Below are 25,720 nucleotides of genomic sequence, written 5' to 3'. Positions count from 1 at the left end.
CACTGCCGCTTGTATATACACTCGGCTGCAATCATCAGCAAATCTCAATGGAAAAGGTCAAGCCTGACCGTTGATCTGGCTCTTACCATGTCTATCGAATATATAGAAAGAGTAGACAACCATTGTGACGGTGAGTGCTGGTTTCACACTCCTAAGGTTTGAGCGGGGCAGACACAAGCATGAGACTGAATCACTCAGCAGTCCGATCAGATGAAAACAGAAGAGATGTGACGGCTTCTAGAACTTGATCGCATATTTGAACTTCAATAGGAGGTCGGACTGTCTAGAATGAGGGTTCGTTGCGTGTGGTTGGTGGTCACTTGCAGTTCGACAACTCAGCAATGTGAAGCCTCCGAAGAGCCGAGAACAGGCAAGTGCAGCGGAGAAATTAATCCACTTGCCATGAGCCTTGACCCTCACCAACCCCAAGGCCCTCCAGCGTCATTCTTCGCTGGCGACCGTCCCTAGCGAAAGCTGAGCTCATCGGGGCTCCGTATCAAGATATCTGATTGCCACCGAGGGAGGCTTTCAATTCAAATGTCGACGGCCTCATGGATATCGTCGCGTCGCCTACGTCCACGTCGGCGGAGGAAGCTTTTCGCTTTCCAGTAAGCAATGCTCAAGATCAACCCCGCGATCGACCACAATCACATGTGAATGCCCTGCGCGAAGCTGCCAACGCCAACGACTCATCCGCCTCGCAAAAGCCTCCTGTGGTCAAACACTTGTGAGTAGTGGACACCTAATACTTCCGCGGCTGGTCCAAAGTGTCTGACCAGAGCCGCAGGTCCAGCCCAGAGTACAATACACCTTCCCGCCATCATCGCCGGACGCCTTCAGCCGCCAGACAGGTCAAGGTATGTAAAACCTCCTGGAATGACTATATAAGCCTACTGATCTGGCCTCTGCAGGAATCCCTCAATGCACGATCCGAATATGTCACTAGCAAAGACGATGGCGTTGCAGAACATCGCATCAATCAATATATCATCAAGCAAGAGATTGGGCGCGGATCCTTTGGAGCAGTCCATTTAGCTATTGATCAGTATGGGAAAGAATACGTGAGTCTACCAAATGGATTAAAACGCAGAATATTTGCTGACCTACTTACTTAGGCTGTCAAAGAATTTTCTAAAGCCCGGCTGCGCAAGCGAGCACAGTCGCACATCCTCCGGAAACCTTTGTCCCAGCGACGTCGTGGAGCATTGCAGGGCTTTAATTCTCCCCTACATCGAAATGTCGGCAACGAAGGCGAGTTACAGGCCAGTGCAATAGACCTGATCAAAGAAGAGATTGCCATCATGAAGAAATTGAACCACCCAAATCTAGTATCCCTGATTGAGGTGCTGGACGACCCGACAGAAGATTCGCTGTACATGGTACTAGAAATGTGCAAAAAAGGCGTCGTCATGAAGGTAGGCTTAGAAGAAAGAGCAGATCCATACCCTGACCATGTCTGTCGATACTGGTTCCGAGACTTGATCCTGGGAATTGAGTATTTGCATGCGCAAGGTGTAGTGCACCGCGATATCAAACCCGACAACTGCTTAGTCACAGAAGACGATGTTCTCAAAGTGGTCGATTTTGGCGTCTCGGAAATGTTTGAAAAAGACTCGGAAATGCGCACAGCAAAATCCGCCGGTAGCCCAGCGTTCCTCCCGCCGGAGCTCTGTATTGCTCGACACGGAGATGTGTCGGGGCGCGCGGCGGATATCTGGTCTATGGGGGTTACTTTGTACTGCTTGAAGTACGGCAGAATCCCATTTGAGAAGACGGGCATTTTTGAGCTCTACGAGGCTATCAAGACCGAAGAGCCAGACCTGGGCGACGACATAGATGATGACTTCCGGGATCTCATGAACCGCATCCTGGAGAAAGATCCGCATAAACGCATTAAAATGCGGGAGTTGAGAGTAAATAGCATCACTGACGCTTGTTGCAAATGCTGACCTGGTTCAGGAACATCCGTGGGTTACGAACAAGGGCACTGACAGGCTTCTTCCAGAAGAGGAGAACACCGCTGATCTCGTTGAGCCGCCTACAGAAGCCGAGATGAATGCGGCAATAACCAAAAACGTGAGGAATCTCATGACAGTTGTAAGCTTTTGCGATGGACCATTGGAATGGACTCTACTGACAAATTTCCTGCAGGTAAAAGCCGTGAACAAGTTCAAGTCCCTCGTAGGCAAAGATAAACCCAAGGGAATTACTTCAATTCTGGGTGATCAAGACGGCGCACATTTCTCTCAACCACCGGCAGCCATGATCAAAGACTCCGGATCCCTTCCGCTGAAGTCTCACAGTTTCAGTGTTTTTGGGCAAGAACACACAGGCGCAGAGCCACGGATTGAAGAGCTTTCTCAAGACATGAAGAAGCTGAATGTACGACCGGTACCAACGCTGAGTATAGACGATACGACGAAGACCGAAGAGCAAACAGGAGTGGACAGAGGCAGGGATTCTAGCAGTCCTTCAGGAATGCTAACTCACACGCTCACAAACACCGATGACTCGCTCTCGAGAGTTCAAAGCATGGTGGACATTGAGAAGCTCGATCCAATGAAGCTACCTCCTTTCCGATCGCTGAGACCACATGCAAACACAGCAGACGAGATCGGTCACCGGGGCCATGCACACGACCCTCTGGAAGACCAATTGTACCTTTACATTGGTCCGTCCACCTTTTCGGGGGTCAGTTCTAGCAGCGATAACGACGGGACGTTCGTCTCCACGGACGATGATGTGCCCATTGTTAGTGAAAGTCCAGGAGCGGCAGACGTGGACATTTATGAAACCGCGTACCGTGACGAGATTGAGCGGATAATGGCTCGAGCCAAAGAGGAGAAGAAAGAGCCCAATGTCTACCTCACAAGACGCGTGGATGCCAGATTGCTGGCCATTAGCGGACTCGCAGGAAAATGGGCGGCGAAAGGCGAAGAAGCCAAAAATCAGATCAAAGACTATACGCAGTTCTCTGCTCGAAAGGCACGGGTGACCGAAGTCAGCCGCGCACTTCGGCAAGCCGCAAGAGAAGAATATGAGAAAAGGAGACAGGAGCACCGGGAATGGATCGCGGCCGAGAAAGCAGAACGAGCGCGAGCCAGAGAAGCAGACTCCTGCAAAGCAAGCACACCTCCGCCAGCAGGAGCTGGAGGTGAAGTAGAGGAGAACACGCCGACTAGTCCCAACTCACCGGGCAGGCACTCGTCCGTCTGGAAAGGTAAGGCAGTAGATGCTGGACGGCAAGCAAGAACCTCTTTTATGGGGTTTGTGGACATGGTCAAGAGCAAGAGCCGAACACGATCGAAAGACGAGGTCGGATGATCCAGCAGATGCGGTTGAGGGTGGATCACTCGCCATATCTTGTGCATTCGCGCCGCACAGGGTGCCTTACACAAGAGGGTCGATTGTCTGCGACGAGAAGAAGTTGCAGGCTGCGGATACGTCGTTTGTCGCATTTTTGGTTGCATCATATTCCAGCCCTCTCAATGACCACAGGACATACAGGCTCATATTTGGGAATTCCGTGTCTGATTATGCCAGATACCACCATCAAGGATTTTTGTTTTGGGAGTAAAAGGGACGGCTGGGTTAATAGACATAGCGAGGATTCGCGGATATTGTGGATAGACAGGCAACAGGCGAGAGTGGTGACCCTGGGATCGACGCAGAGGGAGACTGTCTCGACAAGGACGTGAACCCATCATCGAGGTGTTGGAGATGAAAGGCACATGTTGGATGGGTGAGTTTGATGACGGTTGCCCGTTTTGGTTGGATAGGAGGAAGGCATAGTGCATGCGAGAGGATACGTGGGTGATGATGTTGACGGCGGTGATGATGATGGTGATGGGGATATTGAGGAGGAGAACATGGTCGCTTGGTAAATGACAATGACTCTTTTGCAGGGCTGAGAAGCGGAATGTTGGAGGATCGGCTTGGCATGGGCTTATCCGGGGCCATTTGGTGGTGGACAAGGGAAAGAGAGAGAGGAGAGAGCGAGACAAGAGCGAGACCTTGAAAGGAAATTCATCTTCAGCCTTTTGCCCTCCTCCCCTTCTCTCCACCAAACCACCATCTGCCCTTTCTTGGAACCCGAACTCCCACATCTTCATTTTCTGCTCTTGGTTGGTCCTTGGGCTCTTTTTGTGAGCGATTGCTGCCGGGATCCCTTGTTTATTGGTTACATATTTCACTGCCTTGTGCCTGTGCCTGTGGCGGATATGATGGGAGGAAGCCACCACGCTATCCTGCCCTTTTGAGTGTTCTTCACTCACCGCCGCTCTATTGCTCTTGCTCCGTCACCTGGTCCTCGGTCGCTGCAGAGACAACTACAGACCATTCACTGCTTGAAGGAGAAGAGGAAAAAAGAAATCACTGTGCAACTGCGAATTTATGGGGTGGTAGACACCTCTGCCCCTCGTTCATTCATAGACCACCCGACGGCTTCGCTACTGTCCCATTTCAACTGTCGAACGTCGGGCAATTGACGCAGTTGGCACGCGCAGTTGAAAAGGCCATCATACTGATCATTGCGCTTGAGGTCCTGGACTGTCCGGTGGTGAATTGCTGCCGTTGGTGGAGCTCCATGGTTGTTTGGCTCGTATCGCCCAGATGCCCATGAGACCCCGTGAAATTTCTGCACCACCTCACTTCTGCGTCGGCCTGGCGCCAAATCATCGTCCGAGTCTCCAAATTCATCGCAATCATCGTCCAGATGGGTCGACTAAGCAGAGATTCGTCCAGACGGCCGTCTGCAGATGAGCACGAGATGGTTGAGGTCAAGCGCGAAGAGTCGGTGGACGCTGAGCTTGCTCACGAGCTCAGCACAACCCGCGTAGCCACCATCAAGCATCAGAGCTCGGCGAGCCCCTCGGCTTCACCATCTCTGAAACCAGTCCGATTAAAGTCCTCCCGCTCATCCTCTGTATCGACGTCCTCTTCAAATCGCCCTCCGGCCGGTGATCCTGACACGTCAACTGCCAAGAAAGAGCCGAACGAGGCAAATGGTGACCACTCAACCTCCACCTCGCCCGTCAAGCCTGAACCCAAGGAAGCCTCGAAGCCCGCAAAGACCTCCCGAACCACCTCTAAGCTTCCACCCCGTGTCGCTCCTCTCTTCGACCACCTCCCGGACGCAACAAAAGAAGCCACCTCGACATTCACCGTCATTGATGCGTGCACTTATCAAAACAAATACCTCGGATTCAGCGAACATGCCCTCGACTGTGATTGCAGCGAGGAGTGGGGTGAGTTTGGCTATAATCTGGATGGTTAGATAATTCTGGCAGCGACTAACCATGTGTATCCAGACCCGTCCACGAGGCAGAACCTTGCCTGTGGGGAGGATTCCGACTGCATCAACCGCGCGTGTAAAATGGAATGTGCCGATGACTGTGGCTGCGGTGTTTCGTGCCAAAATCAAAGGTTTCTCAGGCGCCTCTACGCCAAAGTCTCGATTATCAAGACCGAAAAGAAGGGCTATGGCCTTCGCACCGATGTCGATCTGCGACCGCATGACTTTATCTTTGAATACATTGGCGAGACCATTCCCGAAGCCACTTTCCGGAAGCGTATGCTGCAGTACGATGAAGAAGGAATCAAACATTTCTATTTCATGTCCCTGAGCAAGGGTGAGTTTATCGATGCGACGAAGAAAGGGAACCTCGGTCGGTTTTGCAACCACTCCTGCAACCCCAACTGCTACGTCGACAAATGGGTGGTTGGGGACAAATTGCGCATGGGCATCTTCGCTGAGCGCTATATCAAGGCCGGGGAAGAATTGGTCTTCAACTACAATGTCGATCGATATGGCGCCAATCCACAACCTTGCTACTGTGGTGAGGCCAACTGCACAGGTTTCATTGGAGGCAAGACCCAGACCGAACGAGCCACTAAGCTATCGGCAGCCACGATAGAGGCCCTGGGTATCGAGGATGCTGATTCTTGGGACACCGTGGTTGCGAAGCGGCCACGCAAGAGGAAGACAGCAGAAGACGACGAGGAATACGTTGATAGCGTCGAAGCCAAATCGCTGGACGTCGACAGCGTGACCAAGGTTATGGCCGCACTCATGCAATGCAAGGAGAAATGGATTGCCGTCAAATTGCTGCAACGCATCCAACGGTGTACTGATGATCAGGCGTGGCACCGCGTTGTCAGATTCCACGGATACCAGATCCTCAACTCTCAGCTCTCGGCATGGCGAGACGATGAAAACATCATCCTTCAGATTCTCGACGTCCTCAACAGATTACCACGCCTCACGAGAAACAAGATTGTCGATGCAAAGATTGACAAGACAATGGAGTCTTTGACTAACCATTCTGACGAGAAAGTAGCAAGTCAAGCCTCGGCGCTTCTGGATGCTTGGTCGAAGCTCGAATTGGCCTACAGAATTCCCCGGAAGAAGAGGGAAGACGCAAACACGCCTGTCAAGACGGAGACTACGCCGTTCGAGAGGCGAGAGTCTGCCCAGGGACGAAGAAAATCCAAATCGAGATCAAGATCGCGATCCCCACCGCGAGGGCCTGCCTCGCTGAATGCACCGTCGGGTCCACGGTCACTTCAACGACCGGGTTCTTTCTACTCACGTCCTCCTCTACCTTTTCATCGCGGGCCACCTCCACTACCGCGAGGCTGGTTTACGGCTCAGGACAAAGGCAGAACATATTACTATTCTGTCACCGGGCAGACAACGTGGGCCCGACCCACGAAACCCGCAGAAGAGGCCCCTCCTCCGCCGCCACCAAAACAACCGTCGGAACGAGATGTGCTCAAGAGTATCATCGAGAACATCGTCACGTCCCACGACAAAGACACCAAAAACAGCACGCCGGCCACGCCCGAACCTGCCAAAGTGAAGAAGGAAGAGAAGTGGAAATCGTACGACATCGAGAAACAGAAGAAGCTTTACGAGAATACTGTAAGTACCGCTTTGTCTTTTGCATACTACGGGCCACGTCTGACCGGGATGTCCAGCTCTTCCCTCATATCTCTCACGTGATGAACAAATACAAGCACAAGATTCCCCGGGACGATCTAAAGCGATTTGCAAAGGAGATCGCAAAAAAGCTGGTGGCATCAGATTACAAAGCGGGCCGAGTCAAGGATCCCACAAAGATTGACGAGCGACAACAGAAGAAAGTCAAGGAATTTTGCAAGCAATTCTTTGAAAAGGCGTATCAAAAACACAAGAAGCACGAAGCCGAAAAGGCGGCAAGAGAAAAAGGAAAGAAAGGGCCAGGGGGTGGTGAAGGACCCGTTGCGTCACCTGCCCAGTCTCCCGCAGTATCTCCTCCTGAGGCAGACACCACCGTGGATCATGAAGACATGAAAATGTCGGATAACGAAGACGACGACGCGGAAGCCACGCCGAATTTCAATACACCAGCTGATTCCAATGGGGTTGGCACATTAAAGCGTAAGCGACTCGAGGCAGACGAATCCGTCACGGCTGAAGGAGAGGACGAGAGAGAACCGATTGGGTCACCAGTGAAACGACTCAACATGGATACTGAGACTCCTCCGCCGCCACCACCGCCACCTGCGCCGCCAGCAGAGTCACCGCCTGACGGCACACCTGGTGAAGGTGAACATGAAGGCGCGGATGTGGTGATGGGTGGAGAAACAGACATCTACGCCGACACCAGTTTCAAGGGCCAGAGCATGGCGGATGTGCTCGCTCAGGCACAGGCGGAAGATACGGAGGAAGGGTATGATGATATGGAAGACGTGGTCATACGAAACGGGACTGCAGTGGAGGCGAAGGGGGAGCCGAGGAATCCCATGGTGGATGATCAGCCCGTTGCCGCCACATAGGCAGGCCGATAAGGGCTGTTACCATGGGGTCGGGGCTTGTATTGCATCGCGGGCTTGTCAGGTTCAGGGAGCGGTCTTGGAGCTAGTTGGGCATTTTTGTGTACATCAACCTGATATCCCATTTATTGAGGGATGCGAAGACGGGAACCGTTGGCGAGGGTTTCCGAAGCGCCCTTGAGGGGGAGGGCTACTAGGATTGTGTCTTGGTCTTGGGACACGGCCATCTTCATGCACATGTTTTGGAGTCAAGATCCATTTCCTTTTTTATTCTTTGCGCCTTGACAAAAGGAGTGCGAGAATGCCTGCCATATTGGTCGCGTAGTAGCTAGCATATGCGCACCCTCGGTCTGATATAGTTTACTACACACACGAGCGGTTTCTCAAGCGAAAGCCAGAGCGAGAGCGAAAGCGAAAGCGAATGAGAACGAGAATACAAACAAAACATGTCAAAAGTCCGGCATTGATTCAGGTATTAGGTAGATGGTCAAGTTTCTGAACATGTACAAATCATATCGACGAGGGCGAGGGATCGAGGGATCGAGGACAGAACTTGAGTGTACTGTATCTAGGCAGGAAGGTAGGTAGAAGGTAGGTAGGTAGGTAGTTAGGTACCTGAGTGTGGCTTTTTGAACGCGTATGACCTTGCAGAGCGCATTCGATCCATCTATCAATCAATCAATTGATGAACCACTCAGTCATTATTTTTGATTTTTTGGGTTCCACTCCCTCGTCCCTTTTCATGCCTCTCATCCTACTCGTAGTTCTCCTTCACCGCCTTCATTGCCTCGTAATTTGTGTTCAAGTGTCGGGCTCGATCGAGCGTGAGATCATAGCCTTGTTTGTGGAAAAGAAAGCGATCAAGATCAAGCCCAGACCCGTTCGTAGCACCTCGATCCTCACTCCATTGCGCATGGGTGTGGGCTGGGTAATGATGTTGGGATGTGCGTTCGTGGGCGTTCATCTGCTTTCACATACTGACCGGACACTCGGGACTCTCTCACTCCTGCGCTCCTGCGCTTGTGCTCGTGCTCGTGCTCGTGCTGAAGCTCGTGCTGAAAGCGACCGGTCGAAACGAGGCGACAACCTTCAGTAGCTGTATCTGTATCCGTCCATATCGGAGCATGTGGCTTCACTCTCGGGTGAGCATGCACAACCTCTGTAAATGTTCTTGGTAGGTCAAATCCAAACACCTGCACCAGCACACATGCCATGATGCGGATCCAACCAGAGTTCATGGAGAAATGCGGGATTAAGAAAAAGTAATCCGCCCAAAGGTGCGTCCCACGTTCCTTGTCCTCGTCGTCAGCGACTAACCCATGCAAAGGTCCATTTGGCATGGGGAAAAAGTATCATTGTACACGAGTGAAGGGTGTCGATCAGTGTCCAGTATTCCCAATGTCCAATAAAGAGATGTTTTGCATAGGTGGAGTAGGATCCAAGGGCTCAATAGAAGCTCTCGACAATGCTCTCCTTGTTGGCCTTCATCCTGGCATCCAGTCCACCGGGGCCGCCTTCGCCCAGTCTGAAGACACTCTCGATGACGCTCAGTTCTGTAGCCGTGGTGTCCATTCCCGTCACGGCCAACCAGTCGTTGACAACCATGCCGGCACCAACGACGGGGCTGCCTCGGTTGACACTGCCCGCAACTAGCGGCACTTGTAGTAACGAACTCAGCTCGTCTTGATCTTGAATACTTGTTTTCGGGTGGACGATGCCGCCTTGGTTTGAGAGGGACATGTAGGAGCCGGTCAACACGTTGCCGGCGATGGTTTGGCGGAAGACTTCGACGCCCAGGGTGTCTGCGATGATTTCTTCGGTTTCTCGTTCGAGGTCCGGATGGACGAGGGCAACGTGGTCATCTACAGAGTGGCGCTGGTGTTAATAAAGACGATCTGCACACCACTTGGCAGTCTAAAAAAAAGGCGCCTACTTACTGCAACACACGACATTGCCCAGCGCCGATAATCTCTCCTCTATCCTTTCAACCTTGACACTATCTGGCAGAGTATTGCGGATGTGTTGTAATTCCTGGTCGGTGGTGGACGTGGGGACTAGGAGACCATTCTTGTTGCCTGAAGTCAAGCGGCCAACGATGCGGGTGCCGGCGATGGTGCAGTGGGCGATGGGGATGAGATCAGCGAGTTCGGACTCGAAGATGGAGTAGAAGTTCTCAGAAGCCCCAACCGCGACAAGACAGTAACTGTTGGTGAGGTTGGCGAAGACGCCCACTTCATTGGAGTTTTCGAACTGCGCACGCACAAAGACATTTAGAATCCCCTCTTGCAAAAGAGAGAAAAAGAGACGAGAATCTCTTACCTGTGCTCGTACAGCCATGTTCACTCAATAGCCGCTTTGTTTTGGGTGGGTGTTTGGTGTAAAGAGGGTGAGGGTAAAAGGTCGACGAAAGGGTATGAAAGGGAACGGCGGGGTCGAGCGCAGTTTGTTTAGTGAAGCGAATCGAGGGGAGGAGACGGCCGCCTAGGTGCGGGTGTTTGCTTTATATTCGTTTTCCGAGAAGCGGTCGACAACAGGATAGGAGGCAATTTTGTTTCTATGTCTGGCTGGTCTTTTTCTCTCGTTCTGGCCTTGTTCGGTGGTGAATGGCAAGGAGGAGGATGTGTGAATCATTCCCAAAATCCGCCGGGTGGGAAAATTGTGTAATCGTGCATGGCGCAGGCCGGGCAAAGGTGAGTTTTCCTCCAATCAACAACGACGCCCGCCACGCTGGGGGAGTCATCAGGCAATTCCTCGTGCGGCGACAAGGATGATTCACTGCTTGTGAGGATTCTTCCAGCTACCGGTTACGTCTCCTGTGCCGCCACCAGCCCCAAGGTCAAGCTTTGATTCAGAGTCACCGTCACCCAGGACGAGCTTATGGAATGACTATGGATGATGGCCCGTGATCGTCTGGTCCAGACTGCCAGACTAGGTCCTAATCCACGAGCTCTCGAGCTGGAACTGGAGACATTCTGTCCTGGGCCGAAATCCACCCAGGCAAAACTCGCTACTATCCAAGACATACAGGACAAGTAGTACGGGGGTGTTGTGTTCATCCGTCCCAGGTCCAAGTCATCCAAACCACCATAACAACTCTGCTCACAGAAACGCCGTCCCCCTCACCCCGAGCACAAGGTCAACTTGATATTGACCGAATCGGAACAAGTCCTCATCCCTTGAAAGTCGTCGTTGTACTTGTTGTACACATCGTTGCAGTTCGTGTCTCCCGGCCCACAAGAGGCGCCACGACAACTTACAAGACTGAGACTGGGATCTTCCGGGTCGTCGACGTCCATCTCGAAGCCCTCGTTGACAAAAGGCGCCCCTGCGATGTTACTGACGTCGAAATACGTCTTGCCCTCGTCCTGCTCCCAAGCATTCTCGAGCTGCGTGACCAGCGGTGTCGACGCAGAAGGGTCGCGCGTGCACATCATGGCCACACCCGTGTCCTGCGGATTGTCGAGGAAGTGGCTGGTCAAGACTGCCTCGGCTGGTTGACTGATCCATTTGACAACTGGCCGGTCCGACTGGGGGGTAGGGTCGTTTGGTTCGTATCCCACAACGACGGCGCACCATACGGGGTGGACAATGGTGAACCACATCGGAACGTGCAGCGACAAGCCCCAACAGCCCGAGACCGGCGAGAAGAATATACGAGAGTCCGACAAAGCTCATGCCCATACCACCGCCAATTGACAAATGCATCTTGACCAGATCCCCAACCGTGGAGGTTTGTTAGACTTTGGTTTTCCTAGATCTGGTCAGATTCCACGTCCCTCATTCATCACCCTCATGTTCGACTTACAAGGTCTGCTTTCCCCGGCTGGCTGTACGAGAGATCTTTCCCCGATGTCACAGTGAGTTTCTTGTTGTTGTTGGTGGTGATGGGGTGCTGTCGTTGTACTGCCGTCGTTCGTTCCGCCTCTCTAGCGATACACGATTTATAGCTGTATGGCTATAATATAGTGGTATCCCTTGGTGTCCCTCGCTGTCTTTCCCTGTCGGTTTTCTTTCTTATTGTGTCCTTTCTCGCACCGAAGGAGTGGATATCAAGCTCAGCAAGAATGTTGTTCTTGTTCTTGTTGTTGTTGTTTCTGTTGCTGTTTCTGTATTTGTACAGAGAGATATCTCAAGAAAGCCTCGACCACGACACCGCTCCAGATGGGTATATTTATACCTACCACTCTCCTCAAAGCCGTCTATCACTAACGCGCAGCAGGCCGCAGAGAGCGGCCAGCATGACCACCGGGTACCGTCGCGCACTGCCTAGCACCCACCAGCTGAGCCGCCTGCTCGCATGTCCACATATCTCAGCATCAGAGGGTCATGCTGGACCGATAGCCGCTTCTGGCCGTGACGGACGAGGGATATCTTAGGGGAGATATATCATGTCGCGAACAAGCCGGGTCGGGAAAAGAAGGGGGCGGCGGGCATGCCGCGGGCATGCTGCGGGCTTGCGTGTGTGGGTGTGTATATATATGACATGATATATAGTATAGACATTGTGTTTCGTAGGTGAAGAGAGAGGGTCACTACCGATCAATAAATCAACAAATAGGCGGAGCAAGTGAGTGAGTGTGCGAGTGACAAGGGGGGAAAGAAAAGAGGAAGAAGCGCAAAGACAAATACAATCACTTCACTTCACCTCACTATGGCGGTGTCGGTGGTGGTGCGGATCTCTACAAATAAGCAAGAAAGCAAGCAAGAAGCAAACACGAGCGTGGATGTATATATCCAAAAGATCTAAAGCAGGCCGTATATGTCATCAAGAACATCTCTGATTACATGGTATATAGTAACTACCTCATTTTATAAAGAAAACGGCATCAGTCTGACCGTATATCGTAACGTCATTAGTCTTCAAACCCACAATCATTCTTCACAGATTCCTCTATCCAACGCCGCCAGACTCGCCTCGTATCTGCCCGGACTGTGATCGCCAAACATGTCCCGCCCGAATCTCAGCTCGCCGAACCGCGTCTCCACATCCCGCACGAGCTTGAATTGCACTCTCGTGGCTGGTCTCCCAAGTGCCCTGTAGAGCTTCTCCGTTCGGTCGTCCTTTGAGTCGTCAGGTCCAAAGACTGCCTCGCGCGCCACGTCTGGCTCCAGTCTGTCAAAGACGCGGGTCGTTTCCACCACAAACACTTCTCCAGGAGGAACCAGTTTGTCATTCACCATTGCTGCGCGTAGCGTCTTCAGTGCCGACCATGCCCAAGTATCTTCGCCGAGGCCATCGCCTGCAATGTTTTCCGGTGGGGGCGGCCCCCTCGGGTTGTTATAGAATGCGGACTTGACGGCGTTTTTGAGACGACTCCAAACTCGCGTCTTGAGAGCACCGAGGGCGTCGGTCGTGTCGTGTTTGAGGTGCAATGCCACAGTGCGGAAGTCGTGCAGAACACCCAGAGAGAGGCAAGGCACAATATCGGCGTGGTTGACAACGGTCGTGATGAGCCCACGGGTGGCAACACGGAGAAGCTCGGACATACATGCGGGTGTGCCATAGGCGTAGACGTGGATTGGTCGGCCTGGTGGAAGACTGATGGGAGGGATGTAGGAAGTAAACGACTCGTTCGTGGATTGATGGGTAAGGAGTTTGGGCTTGCTGCCGGTGACAAACGAGGTCTTGGATTCGTCAAACGAAGGTTCGGCAATGAGGATGGCGAGTATGGCCGCGACAGCTCCTCCCAGGGAGTGCCCACAAAGAACAAGGCCATAGTCGGGATATTGTTCGAGTGTCGCTCTGATGGTGGCCATGATGCGGCTTCCACTGCCACCTAATAGTCGTCTTGCTGAAGCATGAATGCCTTTGTGGACTTTGTAGCGCTGGCCTTGCCATAGCAAGTCGTCGTAATCGCATGTCATGTCGGTCAGAACATCTTCAAAGCCAAGTGTCCCACGACACGTCAGAACCACGGCTTTGGAATCGTCATCGATCGAAATGAAATGGATCAATGGCGATATGGCTGAGGGCGACCAGTCAGTATTGCCAGTAACTCCTTGGGGATCAAAGAAGGATGACAACAGAATTGTGTCAGGAGGCAGGCCTGTATGGCTGGAAAATGAGCTGTGCTCGTGGTGGACGTCAAGGGTCATGAGCTCCGTCGACTTGCTAAGCTCATCTTCTGCTGTTGTCAGGCCCATAACCCGCAGGAAATTCGCCCCGTATGAAGCCGATGCGAACCTCGCAAATCGTCGAACCGTTTTGACAAGATGACGATCAGGAAAGATACCTGGCACTTTCCCATTCGTGATGAGAGCAGCCAATACACTGTGATCCTCATATATTGATTTCCGGGGTATAGGGGCCTTTGGCGCTAAGAGGATGGCCTCTGTAGAATCCCTGGTCCCCATCGAATACAGACTAGGAACAAAAGACCGAGAGCGTCTATGATGGACTGTGCCTGTGGTTGGGTCGACTCTAGCTTCAGTCTCGTCTAGTGCCAGTCCGAGTTCCGACCTCGTCTGTGTCAACCCGTTCACAACTCGGGTTCGAGTCCTCGTGAAGGTGGGGGAGCTTGGTCGACTCTCATGCGAATGGACAGAATATGTCTCTGTGGTCTGCGAGACAATAGAGTCTCTTCTCCGGTCGTGCACGGCAAAATAGCTTGTTGATGACTCGGTGGCCCGATGTAAACTCGGACTTGTCAGGGGCGTATTGCCATGGGTCAACGAAGCATAAGTTCTCCTTGATGTGGCGTCTTCGCGATTGGCCGAAGGCGCCCTAGACCTGGGCGACTGTGCTGCCACTGAGGTGGATGATTTTGATTGCCGTGGTGGTACTTTTGGGAGATCCTTTACCGCCGCTGACGACTGACTCGGACTCAGCGTCATCAGTGCTTTCTTGATGACACCAGCTTTATCACTCTTCACACCTGAACTTGATTTGTCCTTTCTACCTTTGACAAGTGGTATACGACTGGTACTGCTTGCATTGGGAGATGACTTGCTTGAACTGAGAACTGGCCGGCGACTCTTTTTCTGATTGGCAACAGGGCCTAGCAATTTTGGAGGAGAAGAGGTTGGTGGTGAGGATGATTCGATTGCCGACTCATCGCGGTCCGAATTGGAGAAAGTACCGTTATCTATCTGGATCGGTTCATCCACGATAGAAATTCGCTTCGGGGCGGTAGCCATCATGAACAAGTCGTCGGTGTCGTGGTGGTCTTGACCTAAGCCGTTATGACCGGTCAATCGCAGCGGCTCATTCGACGATGGTTTCTCCCTACTGCTCGATCTCTTCAAAGACGTGCGAAATATGACAGTTTGATGAGGTCCAGCTTGGTTGCCGTTTGTCGAGCTTTCATGGTTCAGCCTTTCTGCCACCATAATGGTTCCCGGAGGAGGGTCAATATGGGCCGTTTCAGCATCGTATATGTCGACACGAATTGTTTTGGCGGTGATGGTCTCGGATGTGATCACGGCTCGAGCTCCAGATGGTATCTGGCTCATGATCCGCTCGCGAATCTCTTCGTCGGTCAGCTTTGTCTGGTTCTCCGCCGACAGTGCGACTGCTTGAGCATCAAACACCGTTCCCCTTTCCAAGGCCTCAAAATCTTCATCGCAATCTGGAGAAGTAAAGGTGACTGGCGGGCCACCAGTATTGGCGTGGATACTGATCATGCCTTTCTTCCGTGTCCCCACGACATCGGCTCGAAAGCCCTTGTCATCAATGACCGCGTCCCAAATAGTCTCTTCACCACCAGCGTCCCGAAAATCCAGCTCCGTCTTCCGTCTTCCCCACCTCTGGAGCATCACAAAACCGATGGTGGCGATAATAAGGTCCAGGTATGTCACCACCTCGCCAGTTCCACCGATCTCGGGCTTGTTGAGTTCATCTCTGATCAACGTGATGATTGCCGCGACGGCACGGGAGGACTCAGTAGAGCCGAGGATGGCATTCAGTGTAGCCAGTCCTTGGATAGATAGACCGGATATTGAGTTCATGAACGCTTCTGTGAGGTGGAAGCCCGTCGAGGCGACAAAAGACGTCGTTGAGATGGTCGAATGCAACGCGGAGATCTGTGACGATGTTAGCCCCGTGTCATTTATTCAATACCGATACCTCAAACGTACACTCCTCTCCAGCAGATTCTCAGCTTCCGCGCGTCCCAGGTCGCCATTGCTTCGCGTAGAGACATCTCGTCCCGCTGCAATCAGGATAGACTCCAGTGCACTGCGACTGACGGAAAGTGTTTTGAGTGTAGCCTCTCTGCCAGCATAAAGTCCCCAACCGCCAATCTTGGTTGCACCACGAACATAGAACGAAGTCAGGCCGGTGACGCCACTGACAATCGCGGCCGCGGGCGCAGGCAGAAGGGTCCGTCCCTGTTGCGGCTGCGCAAGAACAATTTCCTTTGGGGCATCGTCATCCGAGTCCCCAACAGTTTTTTCATCTTCAGAGGCAGATGCATTCTCTTTGTGCGAACTCCAAAGCATCTCGCAGGGCAGGGCGGCCGGAACGACAGGCCGAGAAGGCGGTGTGGAGGATGCGACGAGGAACGGGCTTCACGTCGTGCTCCATGAAGGATCGAGGGCGACAGTCATACACGGTTGGGAAGAGAAGAGAAGAAGAGCGCTGGGGAGCAGGGAACCAGGCAGGATGGAACGGGGAGGGAGGACGCAGGTACGCGTCCGGGTTCCTGACATTAAGGCGGGCACATGTGCCAATGATAGAAAGTGACCCTGGTGGAGTTGGAGGTGGAATAATTGATCATCGCAGGATGGTGTGTCGAGGTCTTCTCTGACTTGCCCACCATGACGTTGGATTTTCACATGTGAAACTTCTTGATCAATTCGTAACTCCCGTCCATCCAGGCCACGTTTCTCCAGACGATTGGAGTTCAAGATACCGAGTAGTCCGTCGGCCTATTTGGGACGGATCTCATTGGCGAGTCAAGACGAATCGATACCGAGAGCCTCGTAACTCTGGGCCCGAGCGCACCGAAACGTGACGGCAAGCTACACGAAATCTATTATCCGACCACGCCGACCACGCACGAAGAAAGGTATTGGTATCGAAAAGCCAGTTTTGTTACGCCAGAAAAGTTCCGCTATAACGGGCGATTAACTAGAAGACAATAATGAAACACTAGCAGTGACAGATGTACAATAACAATGCGATTCGCCCTCCTTCGGGGTCCTGCTCCGAAGAGCAAAAGTCATGCTAAAAATGCTATCCAAACGAGCGCCATGCTCAAAGGCCCATTCTGTATAATAATAACATCGTTTTCAAAAATCCTCCATGTCCAACATGACCGCGTCACCTCCATTGTCCACGAAGGTTTCCTAAACACCGGGTATAAACTTCTCCGCCGGGATGGCGCCTTGCGCTTTCAGCTCCAGAAAGTTCTTCATGGCTAGAGCGTAGTCCCAGTTATTGGCTGTCAGGCACTCCTCCACCGCAGCCAGCCTCAGTTTCGTCTCGAAACTGAACTGCAACCCCATCTTCTCGCGTTCGAGGATTTCCGCAGGCTTGTCTGCTTGGGGAACGCCGAAGAGAGAGTCTGCCGGGATCTCGGGATGCGGTAGGCGGCCGGCCACCACCGGTACCGCTTGTGCCGGGAGAGGCAATGGTGGGTTAGCTTGGAAGGGCGGCTGTTGGACATTGGGCGCTATGGGTTGATTGTTGCCGACGGGCAGGTTGTTGAACAATTGCAGCTTTGGATACCACTGCCGCAGGGTCGGCAATGTATCTGGGAGATCGTTGACCGGGTTGCCCTGCAAGATCAAATGCTCCAGATCACGAAATTGGTTCTTCCAATACTTCAACGAATCCATGCTTGCAAGTTTGTTGTTGCCGAGATCCAGATTTCGGAGGCGCGGAAAGGTTCTTGATAAAGACATGATCTGTTCCACCGTGTCAAGACCGTTGTCGCTAAGTGTAATGCTGTGGACCGACTCGTCACGTTTGCTGGGGGTTTCGAAAATTTTGGTTTTGCAGATAGTAAAGATGGCCTCAAAGACTTTCGCAGGATCTGAACCGAGTATTCCAGGTATTTGTAGGAGTTCCTCATCGGCACCGAGGGCGTTAAGACTTAGGAGTTTCAGAGAAGGGTCGTAGCGTCTGCGTAGGACGGAGATCATGGTATTTTCAACTTCGTTTGTGAGAGGGTCGTTCTTATTGCTGTTATCTTGTGCACCAAAGCGTGTGTTGTTTCGAGGTTGGTTGTAGTGAGTGTTTCCGCCGCCTCGAGGTCCGCTGGGTAGCTGGTTGTAACGACCGTGTGGTGTTGAGCCATTCTGGCCAAAAGCAGATCTTGATGGCTGAGATGGTTGAGAGGAAGGGTGATGATTTTGAGACCGGTCATGGGCCTGGTTTTGCTGAAATCGATTGATATTGTTGGTGGGTGATCTTGAGTCTTCGACAGTAAGAGTACTGCCAGCCCACTGGAAATTGTTTAAATGGTAAAATCGATCTTTGTCGTTTTCATAGACGGTGATGATGAGGACGTTACTCGCGCGGCCGACGACTTTGTTGGACAATATTTGGCGATCTCCAGACTTCTTGCGGAGGAATACCAATAACGAGGCAACTCCCTGGTCTGGTGTGGATGCGAGTTTCGAGTTGGTCCATCCCTTGATCGCCAAGTCCCGTGTCGCCGCGGACTGATTGCCTTGTGATGGGTCCCCGGACCTACCAAACGCCATTGTGAACGCTCTGACCCAGAACGACCAAGCGAACGGCGGTCAAGTGGTGAATGGCTGTTGTAGGTAATGATTCAAATGGCGTAGATGGTCCTAGTATTTAGACAAATCCGAACTTTTGTCTCTGAAATGTGGCCGAGTCGAACGAATGAGCTGATGATGGACGAGAGGCGAGGCTGTTCAACAACCACTCGAAACCCCCTCGGTAAGTAGACTCCCTCAACGATGGACTTGAAGGCAGCGTCTGTGCATGTAGCTGATCGAGATTCGGGATATTGAAGCGATAATTGGTGGAATGTGGCTTGAAGATTTGTATGTGGCGGATTATTTGCCAAGGGTATATTAGGTACTCGGTATGTCCAAGTGTCACAGCCAAATGGTGAATATAGTCGGATTCGAAGAGTGACAGTGAGAGCGAGTGATTAAAGAAGACGGTATGACAAAGGATTTGGCAAGAGATCAATCTACTGACAAAAGCGATGGTTGCCGTCGCTTGTTAAGGGAACAAGGGAAGTTTTTGTAGGCGGAATCAAGCAAAAAGGCGAGACCCACTCTCTCTGTCAGGCAGATTCACGTGATGTACGCTAGTCAATTTTAGGAACAGTTGATGCCTGTCCTTGGCAGTCGTCTTTGGTAGGCTGGGGTTTCTTATTGGTCAGTTTTTAGTCATTATTGTCCATTATGCCCCTTAGGTGCCCCTTTTCCATAAAGCCCCAGACACGCAGACACTGTAAACAATGGATCGATCCTTAGAGTCGTGGTTGATGCCGCATTGACCCATTCGCATTGTTTTCGGAGGCTGTGCAATTATGAATCCATTGAAACCCCTTCAACTAACGTTTTCACACAGTTACTCGCTTCATTCTTGGTATCCTATCGGTGGTTTGCGCGGTCTTCAGGAGGAGCCGGACTCGTGGTTTTACTACTGCCGAATCGACCTATACCCCCAAACCCACCCAGGTCCCTCTTGAAGAATTTTCCAATGTTTTTCAAGTTCTCATTCAACTTTGCCCCGGCTTCTGCACCGGAGAAGCCCCCATCGCCTGTGGTATGCATGCCTGTTCCAGTTGGCGGTGGGCTTACTGCTCCGTCTCGAGGCGTGCCTAGACCGGGGCTGCTGAATCGGTCAATGATTGCGTTGCCCAGTCCAGAAGCATCGAATTTCATGTTCGCTGGGATATTTGCCGTGCTCAGTGACGCCGCTGCAGAGTTACCCAATGCCGAAAGGTTGTGGAGAGCACCTGCTGGTGTTACCGCAGTTCCAGTGGACGTACCGGATGCCGACAGGTTCAAAGGAGTAAGCAGGGGTGACTTCTCCACTAGTGTGTCCTTGTACCGTGGGCTGAACTTGTGCATCTGAAATAATTCAACCAAGTGGTTTTGTTCTGACTTTGCGCGGATGCCTTTCAATTCGAGAATTTTGCGGAAGTTGACTTCCGAGAGGTCGGAGATGTGGATCAGGTATGCTTGGACGAGGGCCTCTGGGGGTGATGGTCGGACTTGTAGGGTTTTTAACAGCGGCTCGATCTTGCCAAAAGCAGCAGTGACGCGTTTGAGGAAAAGTGGCGGCGGTGTACCCGGAAGTATCTGGGTGAGGGTGTTCCTGATGGCGTGAGTGTCGAGCAACATCTGCTCAGCACCGCCTTCTGAGATGGGCTTGCATTGGGCAATGTTAGCCACATACGTCGACGCCAACAGCTCGACCAGATTATCTGCGAATGCCCGCGCATACTGTTGTTTGTGAAGCATGCCCAAGATCTCACTGGAACGGTCCTTGATCCGATTCTCCAGACCTGTAATGTAGGGGCTTTGATGTTCTCCGATTTCAATCTTTGACCAGGACATGTTTCGCATCTCACGCCAGCTGGGTTCCAAGTCGACTTCCACACGACGGACCAGACCTCGGACTGCCGCACTCGCTATGCCCATGAAGGCATCTGCTTGGCTCTGTAGATCGACTTTATCCTTCAACGCATCGTCTATGCGACTCTTGATCTTTTCTTCCAGAGAATTCGAAGTTTGGAAACAGTAGTCCGCCGTGTTGAGAACCAAAATGACATCTTCGACAGAGGGTATTCGAGAAGGGGTGCCGCCTGTTGGTTTTTCGGAGATATAGAACAGCAGAACTTGCTGCGCATATTGGTCAAGATAGCGGCCAAAAACCTTGGACAAGTCGAGCAGGGGCTGTCCCGTGGAGAGCTTCGCACATTGCGCGAGGGAGTGTCGGTAGAAGTTGAACAGCTCTGTCGACGAGGCAATAACATGTTGTGAGGAGAAATCTTCATCCGCAAGTTTGGTTGGCCGCTGCCTGTATTGCGGTATCAGGCCCGCGAGTTCTTTATCCTGTGCTTCCACCCACAAGCTCAGATACGGTTCGAACGCGTCCGAGATCGGCTGGCCAAAGACTGGTGTGTCACTGGCTGATGCCATGGTATCGATGGAGGTTCTTGACGTTTGATTGAATCTCCTTTCGAGAGCGTGCTCGAAGTCCAGAGTTTGCTGCAAACATGACAACAACAGCTGGACATCAATGGTCTGACCGTTGCGGGTAGTCCTAGACAAGATGCCCTTGTAGTCTTCTCGTGTTCCTTCAGCAAAGACGTTGGCAAGGATCTCGTTGACCCGCCAGTGCGGAGGGAAGATGGCAGCATGTTCCTCGTCGTATATCTTGAGCGTCTTTTTGAACCATGCGTACCTCCGATCAATATTGTCAAGCGATCCCGCCTCCTGGTCCCCCTTAAAGATATGCCGATACTGACGAAGTTGCGTGTTACAATACCAGGTGGTCAACCGTGACCGGGCAGCATCACCCAGAGCATCAACTACCAAACACGCCTCGTGAAGCAGTCCTCGTTTCTGAGCCACCTCTTCCTTGCTGAAGGTAATCTCGAAGTCCTCGCACACTTGTTCCAGCAACTCTCTCTGTATATCTGCTACATTCCTGCTCAACGTCGCGATCTGGTCGATTGACCGGTAGGATTTGAAGTGCGCCATGAGCTGGATCACCGCCTGCAGGAGCTGCGCGCATTCTCTGTACTGTCTCGTTTTGCTCATGGCCCGCAGCTGTTCATAGGCGGTCGTCAACATCTGCAGTCTCTTCAACGCTGTCATCGAAAGCGTGAGATTCTTCTTTGTATTGTCCAATTGCTTAATATCCGCCGTCATCTCGGTGATGTTTCGCTCGGTACGCAGTGCCCGCTCCCGGACACTCTCGATGCGTTGGAAGAGCTCCGCCAGCTCGGCTTTCGAGGCTTCCATTCGCTGCAGACATTCTGCGTTTGACTGTATCTGCTCGTCTTCGAGAGCCTCGATTTCGTCGTCAAGGTCATCTTGATAGGCTTGGAGGATTTCGAAGGTCTGGCTGACCGACGAGAGTGTCGAAGGGTGTGAGAATATCTGATCGAGGTGTTCGATAGGGTCATAATTGTCTTTCCACAGGTCAGCACAAGACCACCATATGGACCGCTATGACCAAGTTACCTGAATCTAGCAAATCCTCCTCGTGCTGAACCCCATTGACAGGCATATGGGCTGCGAGAACGGGGTTCTTTTCGCCCACGTAAGTGCTTCACTGGCCGGCAATCTTGCGCCTGTGCTTGAAACTAGAAAAGCCGAAAACTAGAGCGAAACAAGGCTATAGCCCAAATGCAGGCGCTCAAAGTGTGAGGAATGGGAAAACTGGTCGACATCAGAGTGCCGCATGTGGAAATGCCACATTAGACATGTTGGGTTGTTTAATTAACCGGACTTTGCCCGTTGACTTGCGACAAGGATCAACCAAAGATCGACTCTTCCCGAGCCACACTTCTCAGCCAACATTCCTACGTCAGTACTTGTATCTCTGTGTATTTGTGGACCACGATATTTGACCACGTTTCTTTCCTATGCATATTCAATGATCCTGCATCGCGATGTGGTGGGGTTCTTCATCTATCCACTCGCTTAGGTAGTCCTGTGCACTTCGCACCTTCGGCTGATGAGAAATCCGATCTACGATGATGGACAGCGAATAACGTTCTGATTCAAAATAGAACTTGTGTGCGGACGGTAACTACCTAGTGGTCTTCCTCCAGCTCACGGGAACCACGGCCTGCCTCGCACTCCTTACCCGCAGGATCCATCAAGACAAGGTCGGGCCGGGACGGGGACTCTCTAACTCTTACAGCATGTTATCACCCTTCTGTCTCTGGATTTCCCAGTGCTTCCTCAAATGATCGCCTGCCCACCCCCCAGCCTCGTCCTCTCCCATGTCAATGTAGCCTTCTGGCCAAATCGCCCAAGCTTTACCGCCAACACTCGGGTCCGTAGCGGATCTAACTATGGCATCGACCACATCATCGATGCTAGCCCACGACAATCCTTGACCTGGCTTCAACCCTCTTGCCTCCAACGCGGGCAGGGCTGACTGAACGAGGGGCGTGTTGATCCAGTAAGGCGCGAGCAGGTTGACACGGACATTGAGCGCAGCAGTTGTATGTCGGAGCCCTCGGAAAAGGCCTCGGACGCCAACTATCACACTGAGTCAGTGTCAAAGTTCTCATGCAACTGTTCAACAGAGAAGTGTACTCACATTTTGAAGCATTATAATCAGAAGAGGCCGGCATGTCAGCATAAGCTGCCAGAGAAGCAGTAAGGATTATTGATTTTTGCGGTGTGTTGGTTGTTGGTTCGACCTGCGAGGGCAGACGCATATAGTGCAACGCCAACCAGCAATTGTCATATACTCCCAGGAAGTTCACAGCGGCTCCTTTGCGGCTCGGACGGGTTGGAATAACGTCGGGATCCAATGAAGGCTCAGGAGCTGCCAGCACTTGGTCTGTCAAGCTACCTCTGTCGCCTCCTACACCAGCATTCAGCAAGGCGACGTCCAGAGATTTGTTTGGCCCAAAGGAAGCAGCATGTTTGAATGCCGCCACACTCGATTCCCAGTCGGTTGTGTCACAGTGGACGAAGGAGACATGACAGCCCTTGGCGTTGAGATCAGCAGCCGCTTTGTTTCCGAGAGCATCTTGAACGTCTGCGATGGTGACATAGGCTCCACCTTCCGCGAAGCGTGTGACGGCTGCGAGGCCGATGCCAGAAGCCCCTCCTTGTAGTTTTCATCAGGGTTTTGATATGACAGAATGCGCTGACGAGGAATTACCTGTGACAATGACTGACCTGTCCTTCAGGCTGGATGCATCCAAATGCCCGTTCATCGTGACGGCGACGTATTATGCGACGCAACTGTTCTCTGCGTGGATGTCAATTCTGGTTGCCTCGACACATCCAAGCTGAATAAGAGCGACTTCTATATTCTTCCTGAGAGAGTCTCTTGGCTGTCAACACAAGCTGCCCTCTTCTTCTGTGATACCCGTATCCTTGCGTCGTACTTATAGGAGTATTTCAGGCCCCATAGACCGTTTCAAAGATACCTCGCTTCTTTGGCTTCAGAGGCGACCTCCTCCCCGCTATCCGCCGGTAGTGCCGCTGGACCTAGGCTACTCGATGCATTTGGTAAAACCTTGGTTAAATATCGGGCGCGGGGTCGCCTGGGTGAAAGTGCAACCCGTATCAAGTATGCACAGTCATAACGGGGGGGCCGTGAGTACATTAGCCCCAACAATGAAATCTTCTCACCGTTATGTTAAGGGAGTGTGAGGTTTCTTGTTTCTGGCGTACTGCCTACCTAGCCCGCCACTTTTCATTCCGCAATGTCGGCAGAAAAAGGTCAAAAGCACTGGTCGACTCGTAAGTCGCTTGAGACTTAAAGTACTACCAGATGCTGTCATGCTTTTCTGATGTCTCGCAAGTGGAACACGAGCGCCGTGTGTGTAGAGCCGAAGCTCGAATCGCTCCTGTGCTCCCGCTGACTGGGTTGACTTGTTACTCGGCAGGCGACAAGGACGGGGTTGAGATGCCTCTTTAAGCTCCTGCCGATGATATTGTGGCTATAGAGTGGGTTAGTAAGACGTCGGAGCACAGCTAGAAAGCAGGGAGGTTCTGGAATGAGAACTTGGAAGTCTGGCTGAGAGCAACGAGTCGCGGACGAAGGATATCGTACAGTCGTCCAACTGCAGTTGGCGTGGCTCGAGACGACAGTATCATCTTCTGGTTGGGGGAAATTGAAAAGAAGTATCCTCACTCTTTCGACAACGCCATCGACAACCTCTCAAGCAACGGCAGAGGACAAGACAAGCATGACATGTCGTGCATGTTCAAATTCCCTTACATACCGTCTATTGACGTATGCTGAAACAGGTTAGATCAAGAACAAAAACGACCTTTCCTAATGAGGCAAAGCCAATATTCAGCATTAAAAAGAGGCACCTCATAAATTCATCTTCTCTGCATTTCACCACAACTTCCATCACGCACCTTTGAGGGCCTTGATCGCCACGTATCTTGAAACATGCAACGCCTTGTATTTTCTTGTCGGATGGCCATCTGGACAACCAATCACCTATGTGAAATTGACCTCGAGGGGCGACCGTAAAGGAATCCTTCTGGTGAGGTACGTTTCTCCCCTTCCTCCAGCGTGGGTGTGGTGTGTGTATGTCTCCTTCATCACCTCGCACAAAATCCTCCCTGTGCCCCCCTTCTTTCTTCAATCCCTCCAAAGCCAAAACATGATGAACAACAAACCTCACGGCATTAGGAAGAGCCGGAAAAGGAATGCTCGCAAAAACCCCCCGCTTCATCTTCTAACCCAAACCCCTTCCTTTTTGGGAAAGGGGAGGACGGAAGAGGAAAGAACCAAAAAAAAAGCATCGTCAAATGTTTTTTTTTTGCTTCTTCTTGCGGGAGGGGTCTTGCGTGGCGTCGATGCTTAGAAACTGGTTTTTCTGAATACAAAAAGAAAGGAAGAATAGAGACAAAGTCTTTGTTCTCTTCCTCTTCTTCTGTTGCTTCACTCTGCGGGTCAAAAAAAGATCACTCTATATCCTTTATGAATCGTCTTTGCTAACCCATCTTTTGTGGCATTCTAGGCTAGGTGGTCGTGCTGAACGTGAAGAGGGAACGCACAACCCCAGGAAAAGGGCAAAGGAGGGCTAGGAAAGAATCGGACACTGGGACTTCGAGTGCTCGAACTCGAACTGGCCGTCTTATTTTGGCCCAATATTTCAAGAAAAAGGAGTCAAAAAGCCCGTTTTCTTTTCTTTGGATATAGGCACACGTTTCTGCCGTGTGTCCGCGCAGGCAATGCTACCATACAACGCCCATGCTGGATGCAAAATGGCTCCGTCATATTTTCCTCCCAAAAGGATCACTCTACTCT

At 51.9% G+C, this 25,720-nt stretch overlaps 7 protein-coding genes across 7 annotated transcripts; 2 read left to right on the top strand and 5 right to left on the bottom strand.

Moving 5' to 3' along the window:
• Positions 1 to 551: 551 nt before the first annotated feature.
• Positions 552 to 3,324, top strand: AYO21_00246 (hypothetical protein; the record flags this gene model as incomplete). Its single annotated transcript, XM_022650236.1, has 6 exons — positions 552 to 727; positions 788 to 857; positions 912 to 1,061; positions 1,116 to 1,913; positions 1,960 to 2,097; positions 2,152 to 3,324. 6 exons carry the CDS (start codon positions 552 to 554, stop codon positions 3,322 to 3,324), a joined length of 2,505 nt encoding a protein of 834 aa, XP_022517562.1.
• Positions 3,325 to 4,714: 1,390 nt separating this feature from the next.
• Positions 4,715 to 7,818, top strand: AYO21_00245 (hypothetical protein; the record flags this gene model as incomplete). The annotated part of the gene is made up of 3 exons (XM_022650235.1): positions 4,715 to 5,246; positions 5,310 to 6,922; positions 6,979 to 7,818. The coding sequence occupies 3 exons, from the start codon at positions 4,715 to 4,717 to the stop codon at positions 7,816 to 7,818; spliced, it is 2,985 nt and encodes a 994-aa protein (XP_022517561.1).
• A 1,443-nt stretch (positions 7,819 to 9,261) lies between these two features.
• On the bottom strand, positions 9,262 to 11,520 carry AYO21_00244 (eukaryotic translation initiation factor 6; the record flags this gene model as incomplete). Its single annotated transcript, XM_022650234.1, has 4 exons — positions 9,262 to 9,677; positions 9,753 to 10,065; positions 11,073 to 11,342; positions 11,389 to 11,520. 4 exons carry the CDS (start codon positions 11,518 to 11,520, stop codon positions 9,262 to 9,264), a joined length of 1,131 nt encoding a protein of 376 aa, XP_022517560.1.
• Positions 11,521 to 12,687: 1,167 nt separating this feature from the next.
• Positions 12,688 to 16,254, bottom strand: AYO21_00243 (hypothetical protein; the record flags this gene model as incomplete). Its single annotated transcript, XM_022650233.1, has 2 exons — positions 12,688 to 15,837; positions 15,892 to 16,254. 2 exons carry the CDS (start codon positions 16,252 to 16,254, stop codon positions 12,688 to 12,690), a joined length of 3,513 nt encoding a protein of 1,170 aa, XP_022517559.1.
• Positions 16,255 to 17,103: 849 nt separating this feature from the next.
• AYO21_00242 (hypothetical protein) lies at positions 17,104 to 18,465 on the bottom strand (the record flags this gene model as incomplete). The annotated part of the gene is made up of 1 exon (XM_022650232.1): positions 17,104 to 18,465. One exon carries the CDS (start codon positions 18,463 to 18,465, stop codon positions 17,104 to 17,106), a length of 1,362 nt encoding a protein of 453 aa, XP_022517558.1.
• Positions 18,466 to 19,335: 870 nt separating this feature from the next.
• AYO21_00241 (hypothetical protein) lies at positions 19,336 to 21,988 on the bottom strand (the record flags this gene model as incomplete). Its single annotated transcript, XM_022650231.1, has 2 exons — positions 19,336 to 21,890; positions 21,943 to 21,988. The coding sequence occupies 2 exons, from the start codon at positions 21,986 to 21,988 to the stop codon at positions 19,336 to 19,338; spliced, it is 2,601 nt and encodes an 866-aa protein (XP_022517557.1).
• A 633-nt stretch (positions 21,989 to 22,621) lies between these two features.
• AYO21_00240 (hypothetical protein) lies at positions 22,622 to 23,660 on the bottom strand (the record flags this gene model as incomplete). Its single annotated transcript, XM_022650230.1, has 3 exons — positions 22,622 to 22,971; positions 23,033 to 23,551; positions 23,606 to 23,660. 3 exons carry the CDS (start codon positions 23,658 to 23,660, stop codon positions 22,622 to 22,624), a joined length of 924 nt encoding a protein of 307 aa, XP_022517556.1.
• Positions 23,661 to 25,720: the final 2,060 nt, after the last annotated feature.

This window comes from Fonsecaea monophora, assembly GCF_001642475.1.
Source record: "Fonsecaea monophora strain CBS 269.37 chromosome Unknown Scaff1, whole genome shotgun sequence".
NCBI classification, from domain to species: Eukaryota; Fungi; Ascomycota; class Eurotiomycetes; order Chaetothyriales; family Herpotrichiellaceae; genus Fonsecaea; species Fonsecaea monophora.
This window is presented reverse-complemented; position numbering and strand designations above follow the sequence as displayed.